The sequence below is a fragment of the Haliotis asinina genome, chromosome 1 (assembly GCF_037392515.1).
Source record: "Haliotis asinina isolate JCU_RB_2024 chromosome 1, JCU_Hal_asi_v2, whole genome shotgun sequence".
Classification (NCBI taxonomy): Eukaryota; Metazoa; Mollusca; class Gastropoda; order Lepetellida; family Haliotidae; genus Haliotis; species Haliotis asinina.
In genome coordinates, this window is record NC_090280.1 from 20,870,455 (window position 1) to 20,894,081 (window position 23,627).

General features: G+C 40.1%; 1 protein-coding gene across 1 annotated transcript; it reads left to right on the forward strand.

Moving 5' to 3' along the window:
- The first annotated feature begins 185 nt into the window (after positions 1–185).
- Positions 186–22,344, forward strand: LOC137288348 (activating signal cointegrator 1 complex subunit 2-like). Its single transcript, XM_067820782.1, has 17 exons — positions 186–300; positions 3,772–3,933; positions 4,733–4,791; positions 5,294–5,405; positions 6,593–6,790; positions 7,194–7,414; positions 7,673–7,747; positions 8,378–8,485; positions 10,632–10,700; positions 13,931–14,005; positions 14,284–14,581; positions 16,097–16,201; positions 17,778–17,881; positions 18,688–18,810; positions 19,773–19,973; positions 20,675–20,741; positions 21,654–22,344. Exons 1-17 carry the CDS (start codon positions 226–228, stop codon positions 21,930–21,932), a joined length of 2,331 nt encoding a protein of 776 aa, XP_067676883.1. The 5' UTR covers positions 186–225; the 3' UTR covers positions 21,933–22,344.
- Positions 22,345–23,627: the final 1,283 nt, after the last annotated feature.

Below are 23,627 nucleotides of genomic sequence, written 5' to 3' on the forward strand. Positions count from 1 at the left end.
ATTCGTCTGTGATCTCGAGGTAGTTGCTCTTGTTTGTGATACGGATACCCTAATGTACCGTCTAATTTAGTGCACTTATTCCTTGTTTACTAGATTCTCTAAATATATGCATGTATTTGAGGTTGATATGCATAAATATAAATGCACGAAACTGATTATTTATTGTGGTAAATGAACGATCCCTTGTCTAGGTGAAGGTCATTTTTGCAGCCCGAATGTGACAGCATGTCCACTCCTCTTGACAAGAAACAAGTTCCATATGACGATAGTAGCGGCAAGCGGGATCATCTGCCAGCATTGGTATGGTATACTTATCTTCTTGTGGCAGTAAATAATTAAGTGTCATAAACAAGTGAGTCTTATTTGTCCTGAAATTGAAGTTTTCCTGCCGACTATGAAAACAACCCAAAATGTCCGAATTTTATGTTGTGCAATAAGAGTTACTGAGTGAGTTCAAGTTTATCAACATTCCCGCAGTGGGTCACTAGAAGCGTGCTTTACAGATTGTTCCTATGTGGGGAATCGAACCCGTGTCTGCGGCATGACTGCCAACTGTCTAGACTAATGAGACCCGTGAAGATCCCGGGATAGAATAGGCCTTCAGCAACCCATACTTGCCATAAAAGGCGACTATGCTTGTCGTAAGAGGCGACTAACGGGATCGGGTGGTCAGCTCGCTGACTTGGTTGACACATGTCATCGGTTCCCAATTGCGCAGATCGATGCTCATATTGTTGATCACTGGATTGTCTGGTCCAGACTCGATTATTTACAGACCGCCGCCATATAGCTGAAATATTGCTGAGTGTGGCGTAAAACTAAACTCACTCACTCACTAGACTAATGATTAGTCTCTGAATATATTCCATTCATAACGCGTGATAGGTCTCTGAAAGATAGCTGCTTATTAGCATGATAGTCTGTCTATTGACAACAGATTTCTGTATGAAAAGCATGTCAGCATGTCCTGTTTATTAAAACATAAGGCATAAAAGTATGTTTTGTGATGTCAAAACCAGTTATAGAATGGTACTGTGCTGTACCATGTTTTCTTTTCCCTTTAATTTCTTGTGTACAGTGAGATGACAGCACCACCTTTAAACACCATCTCATGTGCAGAAGCTTCCGTTGCATTCGGAACACAAAATGTTTGAAATGTTCAGCTGGTCCAATTTCTGTTAAAGTACTAAAGTTCTACCATAGAACATAATGCACTTTGAGAACCTTCATAAATGTGATCATAACTTCTGAAATAACGCTCACAAGCTGTCAAGCAGACCATCGACTGCTCAAGTGAAAAGCCAAACATAAATATGACGTGACTCAAATGGAATGTCGCAGACGTAATAAAAAAACATTGAACACTGAATTGGTCATCTCTTACATATATTTTTTTCGTGCAGCAGAAATCATACCAGACATGTGATCTCCGGGTTCATTTAAAATACTACTGCGATGATACTATATTGCGCAGACATGACACGTGTCCTTGCCATGGCAGGCCATGCAGTGAAGAAGAATGAATGTGCAAATGATTGAATAACTTACCTGTAAATATGTTTATTTTTAACAAATTTCACCAAAAAACATCAAAATAATGAAGAAGAAAATTACCAGCTAGCTTGGCTTTTAATTAAAATGATAGGTTGTATTAGTTGATTTCTGCGGAAAAGAATGCATCACATGCGCTTCCATACAAGGGCGTTACCCTGCGCAATAACGAGTAAGCCCAAAACATGGTACGTCACTTCTGGCGCTCATGCTTGCGGACAAGACACGAAATGTACGTTGCATTGGAAACCAGCAGAGGACAGAACATTCTAACAATAAATTTATAAAAGATGAAGTGATATTTATGGTACATTACTTCTAGCATTCATGCTTGCGGACAAGACACGAAATGTACAATGCATTGGAAACCAGTGGAGGAAAGAACATTCTAACAATAAATTTATAAAAGATGAAGTGATATTTATTTACAGAATTACAGTTTTGATAATCTACTGATACGCAGTAATGTTCATGATCATCTTTTGCGCTGTTATCCTGAAAAAAGGAAAATATCCCAGTTTCACCTGTTTTCAGCGACGTAACAGAGATTTGTGGTACATATGTATTCATGCAATCATAATAAAAACATTTTACATTCATGACAAAGAACGTTAGTCAGGGTGTTTTCTTGTACTTTTTTAAATGATTCTCTCAGCTTTGTTTTTGAGCAAGGCAGACATGACTGAAATGTTCCGTATTTGGCAACTTAAGCATTACGTCACCAGTTTTTGGCAATAACGTTACACACAAAATATCTATGGTGTTCAATTGTCAGCATAATTACCCAAGACAAATTTGTGTCATCCACTCACTTGTCATACTTTAAGAGTTAATTTAAATGTAAGTTCAACAATTTCAAACTAGATGACGATGAAATCCAAACTTGTTATGTACACTGTTGATGATAGTTTATGAATGCAATATTCACTCTTCCACTGGACTTTGATCACAGTGGGGACAGAAAATTGCTGTATGCGCACATACAACAGTGACACTGGCACAAAAAACAAGGTGAACCCAGTGACCACATTTGTCACAAACGTGATTGAGTCACTATGATGCAATGCATCGAGTGTCAATTTCCCACAATGAGCAAACTGTGTCAGTGGCACAGTCCGAAAAACGATCTGAAAATGATGTTGATGGGTGCAGAGCGTTGTATTTCATGCGTGCTTGTCCATTCCCTTTTGACTCATTTTAGGCAGCATTTCCCTTTGACAACCAAGACGATGTGGACAATGATGTTGTGACACTTGACCTTTTCTTACTCTGTGCTGACTTCTGTTTCTCTGGATGGTTTTCTTGTGTTCGGCTGTCTGTCTGATTTGTGATGACTTTCCTGCCAACAATTTTACTGATGGTGTTCCTTGGCTTGTATGTTTGAACATTTCACCCAAACATTCCAAGACTGTTCGTGCAGTATCCAGATAGCTCCTAATAACAGCTCATCCCTCATACAATGACCAGGGAATACAAACTGAGGGGAAACACTGCTACCAACTGCCTTACCCCTCGTTACCGTTTGTGATTTCCCAGATGCTACAGTCTGTGGTCCGCGAATTGCAATGTTCATTGGTGATGATTTTGGGTGGTGTTACATCAGTTGAGAGTCCCTTTTCATCTTTGTACAAAATAGCATGGTAGCGGTGTAAACCTTCACTTGCACGCGCGCACGCATGCAGGCACTCACTCACTCACTCACTCACTCACTCACTCACTCACTCACTCACTCACTCACTCACTCACTCACTCACTCACTCAGCTCTGATATGGTTCGGTAAAAAGGATTCTTCTTGTGAGGAAAACAGCAACATTGGACCTGACTTCACAGTATCTATGTTGATATTGCCTAACAAGCAATCCTTAATAGTAGAAGCCATAACCCCGTCACCTAGCCACTGTGTGCGGACACATTTTCTTCTACCACCAGTCTGTAAGCATTGATGACGTCATCTCTGGTGTAATTTGATCTATAATGTTATGTTTGTCTGAAAGGACACAAGAAAAACTTTTTTCACTTAGTATGTTGATATGAACTATTTCAAGGAAATTTTGACCTCTGACCTCGCATGCGTTCTGGTGAAATCACATGAGAAATATGATCACAGAAAACAGGGGAATGCTGAATTCATGTTTCGGTGGGATATAAGGTGAAAAAAGGAGTAATCGGTGAAATCTTGATAAAAATGTGCTCAGATTTGTATTTTCTGTTTTGTTTAGCATCCCAAATGGCTGGAGAAGATGGTGTTTGTGGCTTACACTCCACCCCCAACGGACATAACAGACAGGGGTCAGTATGAACAATGGCTGGAGAGGTTAAAGTTCATAGCGGAGGATCTTCATTGGCTGCTTCAGCTTCCACACGACAAGTTCTGGTGTCAGGTACTTGTGAAACAAAGGAGGTTGCTTAAAAGCTTTGTTTAAAAAAGTCCCAATGAATACCTTAGAATCTATGATTTAGGTTAGGAGTGGTCTTTAGCAACCCGTTCTTGTAAGTGGTAACTAACAGTATCGGAGGGTCAGGCTTGGTTGACACATATCATTGTATCCCTGCTGCGTAGATTGATGGACATGATGCTCATTACTGACTTATTTGAAAGCTGTTGTCATTGCTGAACAACAAACAAAACTGTCACTTTAGTGATATTTATTCCTCATTGCCTTAAGATATGGAGGGCAGATCAAATATCCACTAAATATTAATAATTTAAATAGTTAATATTTAATTAACTAAATAAAACTAAAACTAAGAGACTAACTAGTATGTAATGAAGACATATTGTAAGGGAAATTGGTGAAACCTGATAGCTGATAACTTATCAACTCATACAATGTCCTTCTGGTTCTTTTTAACATAGAAGTCTTTAGTCGCTTTGTAGAGTTACGTCCCTTAATGGTGCCAGAAACCGATGGTCATAGGTCCTAACACAAATTCATCCCGAATAATGTTTTCCAGCATTGTCAGCATCATGGCTTATGGCCATGGGTTTCACTAGAATGGAATGTCCGCCTCACAATCAGAACACTTCTCACACGTCATGTTATAACCAAAGTACCGTTCATTGTCATTGGCTAACTTGTATACTGAAATGTTTACGGGTTGTTTTGACTGTCAAGAGTTGGATATTTGGCTCCATGTCTCCTGGAAATGTCTATAACAATATTTATGGGTTTTTTTCAGGCTGTGTTTAATGAAAGTTTGCTTACATTGTTGGACACATATCTCCGTTTCTCTCCAAGGTAACCATTCATCTATGTTTTAGTGTCAAGAGAAACAACTGTTTTTAGCTAATGAGTTAAACATGTTTGTTTTGTTGTTTTCTTGATATTTGATTTTTTTCAGCTTGTTCATAGTTACTCTCAACAGTGTTTTAATGGTGTAGTTGCACCGAATTATGTGAATAAATTTGGTTCCAAAGGTTAGGAGGAGACCTTTTATCTGAAATATGAAGGTTTTAAAGCTACAATAACAGAACATGGTAAACATTCATCTTAGCATGTTTGCTCATTGCTGTTTTTTCTCAAAATGTGTTGAAATGAAAAACGTTCTTTTTTTTCACTCATATGAATAGGCATACATAAGTACTGCAAGGTGTTGCTGGTACATAACTCACAGTAAAATATGGGCTTTTTCATCAGAGAGTTGATGAATTTAATAATTTCAAGTTTACAAAATCACATATGTCTGATTTTGTCATTTAACATGTAGAAGAAAAAGTAGTAAGCTGTGTCATATTTCTAGGTCATATGATGTAATCTACGATCTTCCAAATGATGGGAGGGAGCGACACCTGGAGGTGCATCGTCTTGTCTTCATGACCTGCGTCAGAATGGCCACTCACAAGGAATCAAAGGTGGAAATGTGTCTGTTTGATATCATCCCCATTTCATTATGTGTACTGGTGGTTTACAGGAACGAGCAACAATTCCTTATGGAGAGTTATGTCCCTTAGCTGTGCTGTGATCTGCCGAATGTGGTCTTACCCCACCATTAAGCTTGATTATTCCCTATCTGTGAAAGGAACTGTGGAGCAGGAGGCAATGGGTTCCATCCACGGACACGTCATACTACTTAGTGGACACATATCATCATATCCAATTTGCCTAGATCATTGCTGATGCTGTTGATCACTGGATTGTCTGGCCCAGTCTCAAATATTTACAGACCACTTCCATGTAGCTGGAATATTGATGAGTGAGGCGTAAAACTAAACTTTCTCACTTACTACACATGAAGTTTGATTGTCCAGTGATCTAAACAATAAACCAACCATCAAACTATCAGATGAGAAGACGGTATTTGCCTACCAGTCTTCTTGTCAGGCAGTCTCTATAACGTACCCATCTGTACATGTTAAACTGCTGCAAGGAAATTCAGTGTGCTAGTACTGAGAAACTTTGACTCAAATTCGTACAAGCAACCTCATACTGTTATGTCAGTATTGTCATTGTAGAAGTCAAGTAAGCTTGAATCTGATGTTAAGCCCCATTTCAGGATGATTGGGGTAGCCTAATGGTTAAAGTGTTAACTTGTCACACTAGAGGCTGGGTTTCAATTCTCCACATGAAAATCATTACTTGTGCCCCATGTTCACTGTGTTAAACTATGTTTCATCTCTCTCACAATATGCTAACCACTCAATGTAACTTGATCAAGGGATTGTAACTTATGTATAAAAACACAATACAAAGATAGGGATTCGATTCCTCATGTGAGTACAATCAGTGTTTGTCCTTAACCTGAAAAGCTGAAGACCTTAAGGACCCAGAGCCATTAAAGTTGTGGGTCCTGATGAGAATGTGTATTCCCTATATTTTATTATGGAAATTATACTCTTAGTTATAGAGGGGTGAAAAAACTGTCGGTCAAAAGGACCTGCTGAAAACAAAATCTGTAGGTCTGAGTGGTTTTTAGTGGGCTTCGGGTCTAATGACCAGCAATAATTTCAAATGTAGGGTACAAGCCCATTCTAGTGATGCTTGTCGTGATATTGCTAGAAGCGCCATAAGACTAAACTCACTCACTGACTCTTGTTTGTAGGATGACCACATCACTCCAGATGTGTTCGGTGATATCCTGTATGAGAATTTCATCTTTGATGTTCCAAAGCTGCTTGATTTGTGTGTTCTATACGGCAATGGGAATGGAGCTCTGCTGACAAAAATGATCACAAATATCTTCACGCAGCAGCCGAAGTATGAGGATGACTTGAGGGCAACCATCCCCACTATCATACAGGTATGTTATAGGAGAAAGAATTTTGTAAAACTACATGAAAAGTACAAAATACTTTAATACATTTGTCACATAAACATAGTGAAACAAGATATAAGTGAATCATTAGTTTTCATGCAATGATACAATAGTGATACACAGTAGTTTTAATGTATAAAAAAACCCCACCAACCTTGTTAGCATAACTTGCCATTCTTTTATTGACCTTCCAGCATTTTTATCCATTTTTGTAATTTGTTCTTAATACTCGACCATTGTTTTCATTGTTTTTCAATCTTAAATATGCGATAATCAATGCAGGTCATGAGAATATGGTTTATGCGAGGTTAAACCATGAATATTCACAATTGTGTTTAACTTTGAACTTGAAAGTATGACATTCACCTTGTGACCTTTTGACCTGCAGGTGCTGGAGAACACTGAAGATGTGTGTGGTGTCACCTCCTCCTTTACCCTCGAAAAAGTGGGGAAGGCCCGCAGTAAGGATCCACGCCTCGTCACCATGACAATGAAGGAGTTCCAAGATGTGATATTCTACCTGGCGGACACAGCCATCACAATATCCAACTTCCTCGACGTGTATCCTCCAGCTGCTCACATTTTCCATGAGTTCAAGTTTGAACAGAGGTGTGTCAGAAAAGTTGATTTGGGAGTGTTTTTATTTTCGAACTAGAAGATTACATGTGAATTGTTGTGTTTAATGGCTTGTGTTGCTCTTTAATTTCTAACATTACAAGGGTATTTATTTACTTGAGCAAGTGAGTGAGTTTAGTTTTACAGATCCAGGTCTAATTTAGTGTGTTTTGACATATCATTCCAGACGAAATTGCCATAAATCCTTTAAGTTTTTCATTCATTCAGTCATGTTTTTTCTTTGTTTTCCAGATTAGCATCTTTTTATGAAGGGATTGTTCCAGAGATACAAGCTGCTCTGAAAGTTCGAGAATTTGAGACGATGAGGTGAGGAATGTAGCCATGGTAACAAATATTGACTTTTAGTGTTTTGATCACCAACCATCCCACACCAAGATAATTATGGTACTTGCAGTGAAGGGATAGGATAAAACATGAACAAAGAGACAAAGACAAACAAACACATTAACACAGATGAATGCACAGATTGACAGATACATTTACATACTTTTATGGCATGATGCAGATGTTATGGATGGTTACTTATAATGTCAGTCACTAAATTGTAGGGGCAAGTCTCAATTATTTATATCTCGTGGATATCTAGGTTAGAATTCATCTTCACCAACCCATGCTTGTCGTAAGAGGCGAGCAAGGTAATCTGGTGGTCAGGCTCACTGACATTGTTGACACATGTCATTGTATCCACTTGCGTAGAATGGTGCTCCTGATTCTGACCACTGGATTGTCTGGTCCAGACTTGATTATTTACATTCTGCTGCCACAAAGCAGGAATGTTGCTGGGTATGGTGTAAACTACTCACTCAGGTATTCAATTCCACCTCATGAGGACAATGTGAGAAGCTCACCTCTGGTGTTTGCTGTTGTGACATTGCTTGAATAATGGTAATAGCAGTGTAGGACTAAAATAACTTATTGATGCTCGTTTTATTTCAGTCACAAAAGGTTGCTGAAACAGAAACTGCATCAGTCCAGGAAATCATTACAGAAGATATTCCACACCATCCTAGGGCACACCTGTATTGAGCCAGTGCTGGAGAAGGGGTAGGCTGCACTCAGGGAAGGGAAATTCTCTTGGGGGCTGTTAACATTCCTGGGAGTGGGAAGCTGTTTTGGGGCATGCTTATCATTTGCGGATGGGTAGGTGCTTGTTAAGGAGGGTAGAAAGTGTTATGGTGAAAGGACATGGGACTGGAAGGCAGTATTTGGGGACAAGTAGGCAGTGACTGGACACAAGAAGGCAATGTTTGGAGACAGCAAGGCAGTATTTGGGGACAAGTAGGCAGTGTCTGGACACAAGAGGGCAATGTTTGGAGACAAGAAGGCAATATTTGGAGACAAGAAGGCAGTCTTTGGACAAGAAGGCAGTCTTTGGGGACAAGTAGGCAGTGTTTGGGGACAAGAAGGCAGCATTTGGGGACAAGGAGGCATTGTTTGGATAGAAGTAAGCAGTTATTTGGGAGGAGTAGGCAGTGTTTGGACACAAGAAAGCAATGTTTGGAGACATGTAGGTAGTGTTTTAGGAGGAATACAGTTCATCTCCAAATCATCTGAAACTGTACGAGCATTAATATATACTGAACATCATTGAAAACGCACCACCTGTAAATTTTGAAATAAGGCAATAGAATCTTTTGGAAATGGAAAATTAATGGTGGGAATTTTGATAATAACACACTAGATCGTAAATAACGCTCTACAGTAAAAAACGGATCGTTCGAACACATCATTGAACACATCACATGAAAACAACAAAATTCATGCACATCACACACGAAGGGCACAAATTGCATGCAGAAAGCATGCTGTTCAGGGGTATAAATGACCTTCGGCACAAAACCGTTCTCATTTTCGCAGTACTTTCGTAAGTAAAGTTTTTTCGCCATGCCAAGATTGTCACCAGAGGAACGAGAACAGGCCTTGGGTATGTTGCAGGTCGGCGCTTCAAGCAGAAACATTGCACGACGATTTGGGTGTCATCATTCGACCATTCTGAGGCTTGCTAACAGATACCAACAAACAGGAACCAGCAGGGACCGGCAACGCCCAGGTCAGGCACGTGTTACCACCCCTCGTCAAGATCGAGACATTGTACGGCGCCATATTCGGGATCGAACCTTGCCCGCTGCCAGAACCGCCAACGCTGTCCAGGGTCGACGTGGTTTGATCAGCGCTTCCAACGTCCGACGCCGTCTCCGTGCGGCAGGGTTACGTTGTCGACGCCCTTACGTTGGACCCATCCTGACTGACAGGCATCGCCGTGAACGCCGACAATGGGCTGAACAGCATCGTGTGTGGTTTTACGACGTTGGCATGGTGTGGTGTTCTCCGATGAGTCGCGTTTTCACTTGCGAAATGCTGACGGGCGTCTACGGGTATGGCGTCGACGGGGTGAACGTTATCATCAGGATTGTGTTGTGCAAACCGATCGGTGGGGTGGAAGCAGCATTATGGTGTGGGGAGGGATAAGTTATCACCACAGAACCGCTCTGATTGTTTGTCGTGGCAGAGTGAATGCCGTTTACTACCGTGACAACATTCTTCAGAACAACGTCGTTCCCTTCTTTCACCAGCATCAAGATCTGCACACATTTCAACATGACAATGCACGAGCCCACACTGCACGTGTTTCGATACAGTATCTGGCTAACAACAACATTCCTCTACTTCATTGGCCTGCATTGTCACCAGATTTGTCACCCATCGAACACTTGTGGGATTACATCGGCCAACGCCTCGCACGTCGTCCGCAGATCAACAACCTTGGGGAACTCGACAATGCCTTGCAGCAAGAGTGGAATGCAGTGCCTCAGGACTTTATTCAGAGACTTATCCGTTCAATGAGGAGACGTTGCACAGCTTGTGTTGCTGCTAACGGGGGTCATACACGCTACTGACTTTCCATTTTGACCCCATCTTTATTTCATTGTCAGCTGCATTAAATCTTCACTGTTTTGCTTGATTGTTTTTTGCTTCTTTTCTTTATCAAACATTGGTCTACACAAATATGTAAAATTTACATAGATTGCTCACTTCTGCTCTTAGAAATCCACAATTTTAGGGGTGGTGCGTTTTCAATGATGTTCAGTATATTACTTTAACATCTGATGATTGAAACTGTAATCCTAATGATGTCTGTATTGGAATTAACTTGTCTTGGACACCATGTCAAACTCTGATTGCCTTTTAGGGGAGAAGAGGTAGCTGAAAACATAGAAGACTTTCTTCACACCATGTCTGCTGTGTTGGGAGAACGCAGGTAAACAATTCACACTTCATAAGGATATGATCCATACCCCTTCTACAGAATACAGCTTGTTTTAGTCCTCTAAATCTGACTTATCTGCAGTCATTCATGGTAGCTTAATATTGATACTATTATTTGAAAGTTTGAAAATTCTCAGCAAGCTAGTACTCTCTTATAGTATGTATGTTAAAAACATTATGTGGGTTTCTTTGTAACTGAACAGAAAACTACACTCAGAAACACTGACAAGCAGTAGTGAAACCTAGCTCTTAAAGGGGCACTGATGCGGAGCGAATAATGTTTCTCGCCAACGGTCTAATTACGAAACCAAACCGCAATTTGGTCAGCGCCCGCTCCTTCGACCGTGACGGACAAAGGAACTGGGCTCCTGTCCATATTAGCAGATTTTTTTCACCTAAACAGTCAGGAGGCCGGATGCCCATTATATGCCATTTGTTTAAAAATATCCATGGTATTCCTTGTCCGATCGTAACCAAATATCCCAGCAGTGTAGTACTTTTAGGATGCTTGGATGGTATAGTTACTGATCCAATTTTATCCTATTTCTGCGTTTTTAACCTCGATATTTAATCATGTTACATCAAAATATGATGTCTACGGGCACGTAGCAAGCCTTTTGTTTCAGTACGGAAGATTGCAAAGCTTTATATTTCGGTAGTTTTGAGTGTTGGTTGAGCTGTGATAGCAAATATCATACGTAAATTTTGGTAGCTATGGTAGCTACAATGGTTTCTTATTTATGATAATAAAAACACACAGTTGATTTATTTGAATTCGTAAACAAAAAACGATGGCTTTGCCTTTGGTAGAGAAATCTGAAAATTTTCTTACGTAAAAAAACCCTTATTTCACCTATTTATCAAAGTACACAGCAAATGCCAGTGTGTATTCCTTATGTAACGAAATTCCGTTGGTATCCTCAAAACAGTTTCGGACATAAGTGTTTTCAGGCTGCATGCGACACAGAGATTACACCTTCCTTGCTGTAACCCGCGCTTGATGGTGTAAATACACGTGTTATTTGTCATCATTCCCTGGATGGTCAATTAATGCTTTTTTATCAGGTATAATTAGTAGTAACACCACTTTTACTCAACAAAGATTCCCATTTGGCATTTCTCCTGTCTGGAGTAAATACTCAACATTATAAATTAAGGTCTGTAATGGCAAATGTATTGTATGTTATGTAATGTGGGCATGTAAGTGATGCAAGAGGTTTTATCAGCTGAGTTACAAAAGCAAACATCGATCAAAGGATTAACCGATAACACACTGATTGATTAATTACTTTTATCTTCTAGCGGATTTGTCAAAAGGCAGAGTGTGTAGATGACTACACCCTGTCGTAAAGTGTGAGTGCAAAAACAACATCCTCCCTTCAAAGAATTAACCACCCTTGCGTTGATTGATTGATTGCTCATTATTGGTTAACTAAATTACTTAGAATAGTGGACATCATACAATTAGTTGCCAGGTGTGCTATCTTGGGAGACCAATGAGAGGTTTATCTTGTTTTCACCATCGAAAGACGTGATACGATGTGTTACTTTTTCGCAAATGAGACAGTTGTAAGACACGCGACACAGAGCAGGATGATTTACCAGCTGCAGATGAATGGAATACGATTTCTTTTACGTGAATATTGATGGATACACCCCTGAATAAGGTAGTAGCCTGACATTGTTGCTATAAAATTAGTCTTTTTTACATTCATTATTTGCATTTTGTTTTAATTTATTTATTGTAGCATTCAGCAGAAAATGTATGACAGAAAACACACACTAGATCGCGTATGTGTGTGAAATAGGATCCACATTGGCAATCTATACAATGTATAAATGTTGCTGTTATGTTAGATATTTACTATGAGTATAAGCAGATCGTGTGTTCTTTTGTTAATTTTCAGAATCATACAAATATGACAATAAACTAATTAGGGTTATGAGACAAAATATAGAGACGTACATTGGCTTCGTTATTTTTCCGTCCTAATAGTTTTTTACCATTTCTACCACTGGCAGATGATTAACCTTCAAAGTGTTTCATTTGTTTTCATAATACATTTGTAATGAAGTAAAAAATGACTTCACCTCAGTTGATCTGTCTATAATTAAACTATCAGTTGCGCCTACGGACTGCGCAGCAGAGGTCACGAACCAGTCACGAATTCTGGGATATCATCCGGGTACTCGCGGGAGAAAAACAATAACAAAAGTTTACACCAGTCCACGGAAATTGCTCCGCATTAGTGCCCCTTTAAACCAGTTAAAGCATTAGTAAAACCCTTCTCAACCCTTTTTGTATGTGTAAACCTCACTAACTCACTAATGTAACAGTTTGGACAATGATGAGATATTCATTAAAACTTCACATTCAACCAAAAAATCAAACATCAGTAAAACACAGTTATCCCTTGTTAATGTTATATAAAAGACATTGGTGGTTGTGAAAAAACAAATTAATAGAATTATGACTGTATTATCGCAAATCAAAAGTGCAATATTTTGTACTTGGATTTACCTCTCGAGAAACGAAGCAGCCGCAATACCGAACCCAGTCAGTACCGCAGGGTTTGCAGTCAAGTGTAACAGGGCTTTCTCATTGGCCACTGGTTCATTTGCCAATACGCTTAGCCGGCTCTTTGTTTATGGCTTGTAAGCCCGATAGGTGTTAATTTCAAATTGCAAATGGTCAGTAATTGAAGTTGTGCATCGCATATTGTCATCAGCAGACAGGCAGGCAGACATATAGGTGTCAATAAACCAGACATTGTGTTTTCTCCTTAACAGAGTCTGCTTATTACAATCAACATGTTTGGTTCTTTTATGTAACGAGTAGATTATTTATTTGTTTGTTTATGTACACAACCGAGATTAGACTACTGCTCATGACCCCATACTCCAGGCAGGCATACTGTTTCAAGCTCTGTGAACCTACTCCCTGGGCATGTGTTATGCGCGCAGTGTAGCATAGCTGCTGAAACCAGTTTTTCCCCCAGTGCTGGGGGAAAAGTAGTGAATTGTTTGAACTCTGATTTCGCTGGCATTTTTTCATCCCGTTTTTCTTCAACTTTATAGGGTGAATTGACATTTTTGATGATTTGTTTCGGTAAGTGCATACCAAAATATATCAGAATCTGCAAAGTTGAGATTTACGTTGCATGTGACCTTTAACCAAACATCTCAAACATATATTGAGTACTGGGATGGTGTTTGTTGCAGGTTTCTGGCTGACTACGAGAGCAGGTACAGCTTCCAGGAATATGCTGATATCATGTGTCAGACATCTTGTGACATGTATCCTTCCTAGTGAACTATCATTACTCATCATTGAACAACCCAGGAAGATCTAGAGATGGTCTTCAGCAACCCACGCATGGCTAATAATGTTAACTAAACAGGTTTGGTTGGTCAGGATATGGTGAACCAGAGAGTTGTGGTAGGTCATAAAATTCGACCAAAATCCATATTTACATGTTTCTAAATAGTTTAAGTGTAATCCTAATGTAACATGTTTCTTTTAGGAAGTCGCGTTGTCCATTTATGACAATTTTTACATTCTTTAACGAGTTCAGTGATGAGACCCAGGTGCAATACATCCACGACGCTATCAACAGCGCCTATGCGACATTTGGAAAGAGGAAGAAACCAAAGGGAGCCATGTCTGCTGGGGGTAGAACCAGTCCAGATGGCTCCCCAGGGCCCCTAGAGGAGGGAGCAGTGGGCGGAGCAGGTGCTGTTGGTGGTGGAGCTGGTGCAGTAGGGGGCGGAGTTGGTGCAGTAGGGGGCGGAGCTATGGGCGAGGCTGATGGAGAGTCGATGGATGACTACTCTGGTCAGGGCTATGGTGATGTCTATCAGACAGAGGATTATGTGAGTATCATGGTTCAATATTTTAAACTTTGATGAGTTTGTTAAATGATAATAGTGTCTATCAATGAGGTTTACTCGTATTCGGTTTACCACCGAATATTGGTTCGGTGGGGTAGCCTAGCAGTGAATGCATTGGCGTGTCACTTCGAAGACCTTGGTTTGACTCCCTGCATGGTGTGGCTGAAATATTGCTAAATGCGGAGTAAAACAAAACTCACTCAGTAATGGTAAAAGTACCTGTCAGTGAGTCGACTCGTAATATTGAGTTGGGTGGTAAAGTTGAATGGTAGTCTCTTCAACCTGTAGGTGCTATTCCCATTCCTTGTGTGAGAATAATTCTTACCCCCTGTGAAATATCCATGAAATCATCATAATCATCATCAAACAATATCATCCACTAATAATATTGAAATGGCAGCTTGGGTGTATATTCCTCAGGAAGCTGACAATGACACAAAAGTAGGCAAGATTGGTGATAGTATACTGGAACTCTCTATTATCGCGGCACATAAAAGCATCACGAAAACATTGCGGAAGCAAAAAAAAACACGCCCCACATCGGCTGTTTACATATGCAAATTAGGTGAGATAAATTTAGCGTTCTTGAAAAAGTCATGATTTCATGGGAATGTCGTGTCTAATCATAGAAAGTATTCGCCTTTTCATCAAGTTCTGGAATATTTTAAAACTAGTATGACCCCTACTTTCATTACATCTGGAATTAAGCAAAGCTTACGTCATCAAGAATAATCCTGCGGTAACCATAAGATCATTTGCATATTTTCCGTGCTAAAAATGTAACAGAAAGTGCCATAAATATGCAACCTCACCTTGCACATGGCCGCAATTTGTATGATACATTTTAAGTCGGCAATACAATGTTTCGTTATGTTATTGATACCTTGTGTCCAAAAGAATAGAAGTTTCTGATGTTTCCTGAAAAACATGATGATATAAGTAATGTGAATGAAATTCCTAAGTATTTTTTAATAATAACCTCGGACCTTCTGATCCGAAGTTGGACTTGACCACATGACATGTTCACATGACTTTACCCCGTCAGTAATCTGACATGGTAAGGATGTCATCTGTGGGATGACTCCACGCCCAGCTACAAACTATTTATAGATTTGTTACTTGTCTTTGCAAATGTTTCACAGTGTCATTTGCTTGTACCGCATGCTATAGTAAGAAAATATCAATACCATGATAATAGAGAGTTGCTTTGATTTCCATGTCGAACAGGACAATCGTGATTGCTGCGATCATATTGAATAAGTTGTGATTATGTGCCACTTTGTTTGTGACAGAAAGGAAGATTAAACATCAGTCAACTGAAAATATATATAAAATGCCAAATGTCAGTAGCCGTTCATAATCCCAATGGTGACAACGTTAACTACCATGATAATCGAGGGTCCCATGATGATAGTGTTTTGAGCGCTCACCAAGTGTAGCCAGTGCATGGTAATGTAAATTGTAATGAAAGCGATGTCCTGCTTGTATTTCTTGCAGGACGTTCAGGGAGCATGTGCCCCACGTCCGTCTGTTGTTGAGATAGACTCGCTTATCTCATCTGTGAAGGATCTGCTCCCGGAACTTGGGGAGGGCTTTATTGAGGTAGGTATTAGACTAAACGAGTGTTTTAATGTTCTAATGAGGATCTCCGTACGGACACTCTAACCACTACACCACAGAGGTGGTCTGCTGGTTTAAGTGATTATGACTTCCATTATTTAACATGTTTACCACAACAAGAGGTCAACAATGAGCGAGTAAATTAATATTTAATATCACAGTGGCAATATTTCAGTCGTATCATGAAAGGAGCTATGGTGAAGCCTAGTAGTTAAAGGGTTAGTTCATCACACTAAAGACCTGGGTACGATTCCCCACTTTGGTACAGTGTGTGAAGCTCATTTCTGGTGTCCCCCCTCCATGATATTGCTGGAATGTTGCTAAAATCAGCGTCAAACTAAACTAACTCGCTGCTTATGTTGCATAATTTTGTGATATACTTTAGTTTTTCCAACACATTATGATTGTGTAATAAATAGCATGGGGTGGTTGGGCATCAAAGTGGTTAAAGCATTCAGTTGCCATGCTGAAGACTCAGGTTTGACTCCCCACATGAGTACATTGTGCGAAGCCCATTTCTCGGGTGATATTGCTGGAATATTGCTAAAACTTGCTTCACACTAACTTATGCTAATTTGGTCCATTTGCTCGTACTGCATCATAGATTTGTGACAGTTTTAGTAGTAAGTAGAGCTTACTTCTGATACTAGGTTTTCTGTGACAAACATATATTTAAAGGGGCACTGATGCGGATCAATTTCTGTGGACTTTTGGTTTCTTTTGTTATTGTTTTTCTCCCGAGAGTACCTGGATGATATCCCAGAATTCATGACTGGTTCGTGATCTCTGCTGCGCCTCCCATATGTACAATGGATAGTTTATGTGTAGACTGATCAACAAAGATGAAGTCATTTTACTTCGTTATTATGAAAACACCTTGAAGTTTACTCATCTGCCAGTGAAATAAAAAAAATATGTTGGGACTGAAAAATAACGAAGTCAGTGTAGGTCTTTATATTTTGTCTTATAAACCTATTTAGCTCCTTGTCACGTTTGTATGCATTTTGAAAGTTAATAAAAAAAAACCCCACACGGTCTGCTTATACTTACAGTGAATTTTTAACATGATTTTAATATCTAAACTTTGTATAGATTGCCAACGTGAATCATATTTCATACACACCCTATTTGCTACCTAGTGTATGTTTCCTGTAATACAGATTCTGCTGAATGCTACCAGAAATAAGTTGAAACAAAATGCAAATATTTGTGGGGTGGTTACATGGGAAATTGTTATCCTGGATTATCGGATCCTTACTGTCACTTGACCATTCAAAGAGGAATGGAACTTTGTTTGCTACTGGAAGTATTAAGGTCTTCTTGAAGTGCCATGACTTCCAGGCCCTGAGACCTGTAACTCACTTTACAGAGTTATCTCCCTTGGTTTTAAAGTTGGGGAAATCGTGCCATGCCTATGACTTGAGTCCCTACATGGGTAGACTGTGTGAAGTCCATTATTGGTGCTCCCTACTGTGATACTGCTTGAATATTGCAAAAAGCAGCATAAAACAGAACTCACTGTAAATCCCACCCAACAACTCACTGACTCTGTGTTTAGATCTTGCTGGAGGAGTATGGCTACAACCTGGAACAGGCCATTAATGCCTTGCTGACTGATAAACTCCCTCCCTCCCTCCTCGATGTGGACAGGTTCATGGAAAGGTAGTGAAAGACACATCTCTCTGTTGGTGTTATATCACATGAATAATTAGATTCTGTTACAGTCAGGCCGCGTTAGTCCAGTCCCCGATAATCCGATTCCCGCGATATCCGAACAATAGCTAGCTGTAACCAATCTTGTTTACTATGTAAACTCATTACCTGTTGATTCTTTAACCCGGTGCTTCACTCTCTGTATCCGGACGTTAATTAGCGGTAACAGATTAGCTAATTACACATAGTTACACATCTGTATCAGTGATTCTGTGGTTGTTTTTAATGTGTAGTTTGTTGAATTTTAATGTGGTGATTTGCTGGTGACTACTGGTATAAGGCTAAAATACTGCTGATGACTAGAATTAACGCCAGTCCTTAGGCCAGAAGCCAACTGAAAACCTCTTGGACCCACAGCTTTCTGCAGGTCCTCATGGCTGATGGCTTTTTCATCCCTAATAATGAAGACTATTATTTCAATATCAGAATATAGGGCCAACATTTTCTAATCAAGACCCACAAGTTTTTTTTGTTCTGGGTGCTTGGGACCTGCAGATGTTTAGGGTTAAGGCCAAACACTGGTTAGAGCAGTTATTGGTTGAGATCTCATGTAGTTGGAATTAATGATAGAGTATTGCTGGAATATTGCTAAGAGCGGCGTAAAAGTAATCTCATTCATGTTATAATTAGCCTGAAAGATATCATTAATTCATTAGAAAACTGGAGTTTAGTGAAATGATTCCGATGTGGAGAATATGTAGTGGTGATCTGCATATATCACATATACATTGTTATGATGATTATTCTGTTACCAGAGAAAACTTTGAGGATGTATCATCGAGTCTGGTGGACCAGAGAGCAAATATTTTTGACAATGATAAATTTGACGTCTTCCGCACCGAAAATGTGGACATGAGCAGGATACACCAAGGAAAGAGGTGAGTGGAGCCTGTCTTCAGACTGTTGACATCATGGTAGAAGGTGGGCTGGGTCTGTCTAGGGACTGTGAACGTCATGATAGAAGGTGGGCGGGGCCTGTCTTCAGATTGTTAACAACATGGTAGAAGGTGGGTGGGGTTTAGTGAAATGATTCAGATGTCCAGCGACTGTGAACGTCATGATAGAAGGTGGGAGGGGCCTGTCTTCAGATTGTTAACAACATGGTAGAAGGTGGGCGGGGTCTGTCTAGTGACTGTTAACATCATGGTAGAAGGTGGGTGGGGACTGTTAACATCATGATAGAAGGGTGGTGGGGCCTGTCTGGGGACTATTAACATCATCGTAGAAAGGTGGGTGGGACCTGTTTGGTAAGAGGTGGGTGTAACCTATCTTGGGACTGTTAACATTAGCGCAAGAGGGGTGGTGGAGCCTGTCTGGGAATTGTTAACATCAGGGCAGAAGGTGGGTGGAGCTGGTCTAGGGATTGCTACTATCAGGGCAGAAGGTAGATATAGCCTGTCTGGGGATCATAAACACCAGAGCAAGAGGTAGGTGGAGCCTGTTTGGCAATTGTTTACATCAGGGCAGAAGGTGGGTGGAGCCTGTGTGGCAACTGTTTACGTCAGGGCAGAGGGTTGATGTCTGGGGACTGTTAACATCAGGGCAAGAGGTGGGTGGAGCCTGTCTTGGCAGGGCAAGAGGTGGACCGGCCTGTCTGAGGACTGTTAACATTAGGGTAGACAGTGGGTGGAGCCTGTCTGGCAGTTGGATCCACAAGGTCAACTGTTTTGTGCAGCATGGGAACAGACAGGGAACAGACAGGGAATGGTTTACAAATACATCCCACACATGATCCCAGAGAAGTGCAGTGATCGTTCTATTTTGCTGTCACATTAACCTGTGTTCAGTATATTTTGTGTATTGCAATCAACTTCTATTAAGACTGATGTTTGTTTCCTAGAGCTGACGATACCTCACTTGATGACAAGTCAACTGTCAAACAACTGAAGGCAACATATGATGCATATGGGTCACGTGACCAAGCTAGTATGTATGACAACCTGCCAGACTATGAGTATGATGACGAGTATGACGACACGTATGACACCAACAACATTGGCGCCCAGGATGAAGACTCTGCTGAAGAACTCACTGCCAGAAGGTGACTGCCCCTTTTATTACCCGGGGCTTTACTTGCACTTATCGCACTGGATATAGATACTTCACTGGACCCATGAAGGTCCCAGGTAGAATAGGCCTTCAGGAACCCATGGATACCATAAAATGGGACTGTGCTTGTCGTAAGAGGCAACTAGCAGGATCGGGTGGTCAGACTCGCTGACTTGGTTGACACATGTCATCGGTTCCCTATTGCGCAGATGGATGCTCATGTTGTTGATCACTGAATTGTCTGGTCCAGACTCGATTATTTACAGACCGCCGTCATATAGCTGGAATATTGCTCAGAACGGCGTAAAACTAAACTCATTCACTCACTACATACTTCACTGGGGGTATTCTTTTATTACTTTGGATCCACTATGTTGGTAATTTACAAACCAATAACCTCTGTTTTAACATTCGTACTGCTTGGAATGTTCGAAAACTGCATTCTGCCCCATATTCAAATATGTAGCATGAACCCATAAGAATGATAATTCATCTGCACAATGAAAAGCTTGACCAATGGAATGAATTCACACTTCACTGTTATTTGGATTGCAGGCTGGTCATACTGTCCAGCTACAACAAAATGACACCTCAAATGTTGGTAGATTGATACTCATGCTGTTGATCACTGGATTGTCACTAAATGTCCTTCTCCTGAGCTGCAGAGTAAGACATATTATTTTCCTTTTTCAGACCATTTGTGGTACCACGGGCACTGCAGACAGGCAGAGAACCGAAACGTGAAGAGGTTGAATCTGAAGTAAGCAATAGCGTCTAAGGTTACATAGATTGCCATCAGATTCAGATTGTATAAATATAGCATGGAAACAATCAAGAGAGCACCATGCCAGCAGAAAAAGTGGTTAAATGCAGCATGCTGTATTTTATATGATTAGTGCTCCTCCACAATAAGTAATCCCTGTTAGAAGTATAATACATGTAGACCTGTACCTCCCTCTACCCCTTCATGAAAGTCATTCCCCTTTCAACTTTCATATTGCAATACTAAATATTGTGGTCGAGATATGAATGAAAGACCATAGTTTGATGAGTATAATGCACACCTATACGCAAAATGCACACCTCCTGCTAAGGGATTTTGTATTTTTTGTGAAAAGCACTCTCCCTTCTAAGTGAAAGGGAGGATGGATGGTTCTATCTACAGTGGAAGCCCTCAAAACGGCATTCCTCCAATCTGGCATGTTCTCATTATCAGCACTAGAATTTGGTCCCGGCAGAAGCTAGTTAATTTATGATCATTTGCACTCCCTCTAATACGGTGTCAGACCCGTGAATGTCCAGGGTGGAATAGGCCTTCAGCAACCCATGCTTGCTATAAAAGGTGACTCTGCTTGTCGTAAGAGGCGCGGTGCAAACATGCCAATTTCTGTCCCTATTGTGGCTATATGATGACTATCAACACGTTCAGTTTTTTTTATGGCACATGGAATGTCAGTCTCAGGTTGAGAAGGAAAAAGCTTGCTAATCTGGCACGATCGCTATAACGGCATATTTTGCCGGTCCCAACGCATGGCGGTTTAGAGGGCTTCCACTGTACATTAGCATTAGATAGACGGCATCTCTGTAGACTTGAACATTTTTTGTGGACTAATGAAAATGATTGATTTCTCTCCCTGGAATGAGATACTGAATTTGCTTGTCTCCTCATTAGGAATCTGATGATGAGAAACCAGTTCGGGATGAATTTGTTCAAGACCCGGCCAAACTTCGCGAGATTGCAGAACAGAGACGGCAGTGGCATGCTTCGAGAGGTCGTGGAGGTCGTATCCGACAGCAACATGATGTGGTTGGCAAGCCAAAGGGTCATGGTCAAGAAAAGGATGTGATGAGAAACCGAAAGTTCAAGGAGAAAAACAAGGCAGTCCGCGGGAATCATAACAGACGGGCAGGCGCTGACAGGAAGAGGGGAAGGGGAATGATGGCCATTTGAGGTGCTTGATGGGAAGAAGATTCTAGTCACCAGTCGAACGTTACTTGAAACTTGGAGGACAGTATGGCTACGATGAATACACTATTAGGTGAATATGATATGTTTTACCAATAAGTAAGCACTAATGATAATAGAAATGAACATGAATAAATTCAGGAATTCTTTATGGTTTATATCTAGGCGTGAAAATAATCAAAGAAACATCCCTGGAAATTGCATGAGTTGAAAATGTGAATGATATTTTCTCTTATTATGTTTAACAACAGATTTAAAAAGAAAACGATGATGCATTTAGGCTATTAACATTCCTGTGAGGGGCCCATTTCAAAATAACACAAACTGATACGTGGCTCAGATAAGTTCCATTTTGCATATTCCACTTAAATAAACAATAAACTAGTTCCAAGTAAAACTCTTAAAGATATTTGTATGTAGTCAGTTCCAGTGAGTGCCAGTAATGAATTTATGCATGAAGGGATACAGTTCGATTCACCCAATTCAAGACAGAATCTTAACAGGACCAGTGGACAGGTTGTCTAAACTTATCCCTTACGTGTATAGGAGAAAACACACAAATCTGAGACTTGCACTTTGAATCTCGCTTTGGAAAACAATTGTACTTTGAGCTTTATCTTGAACAATAATTTTCAATTGATTTCAAACACTTGTGTATCATTTGAATGTTGATGTACGTATGAAGTTAAGAAAAGTAACATGGGAAGTGGTCTTTCTAACGAAATGTGAAACCTGGGAAGAGGTCTTTCTAGCGAAAAGTAAAACCAGTCCCTCCAAAACAAAAACCTCAAATGCAGTTATTCTGGGAAAACAAGATGACCTAATATATAGTGAAAAGCTCACTTCAGGTTTATGTCAGAAACAGATTGGGGATGGATAGGGTTTTTGTTTATATACGACTTGAAGACATGCTTTAATGTAGTTTATATTTAACTTATGAATTACATCCTTGATTATCTTTGAAATTTGAATTCTATAAATTAATTATGTTAACATGGTTACAGTAAAATGTGTTACAAAAAAGTGTTTTTGTTTTGTGTATTTAGAAATTGACTGACTCTGAGTCTTATCTGTCCACCTGCTTTGAGAAAGGTGTCCAGTGTCCTATTTCTTAATTGGCTGCCATATATATGGAATATTGCTGAGTGCAGCATAAAACAAAACTCACTCACCTCTGTCTAAAAATGAATGAATGAATGAATGTTTATTTGGTGTTCTAATACCCCAATATCAGCAATATTCCAGCTATATACTGGTGTATTTTAATTAATCGAGTCCAGTGGACCAGACAATCATGAGATTTGCATCATGAACATTATCTACACCTGGATACAGCAGTGAGCAAGTGATGGAACCTTGCCCAGTATGCCATGCATGGTTTGCTGTAGACCACTTTACCTGGATCTTCAGCAGTGGTGTGAGGGGCACTGAGTAAAAGACATTTAATGAAAACATTTGTGTCACACCAAACACATAGTCTCAAGAACACTCGGTTGTATTCCTATCTGCGTATGTTTTTGGCAACTGTGAAGTACAAAAGGCCATAATTTTACAAAGAAAAATGGCCTTCCATGGTTTACGGTTGTATTGACCTAAAGAAATATATCCATGGGTATAATATGAATAAATACATGTGACAGTAAAAATAATTTCCACATGAAGAACTGTCACAATTCAACA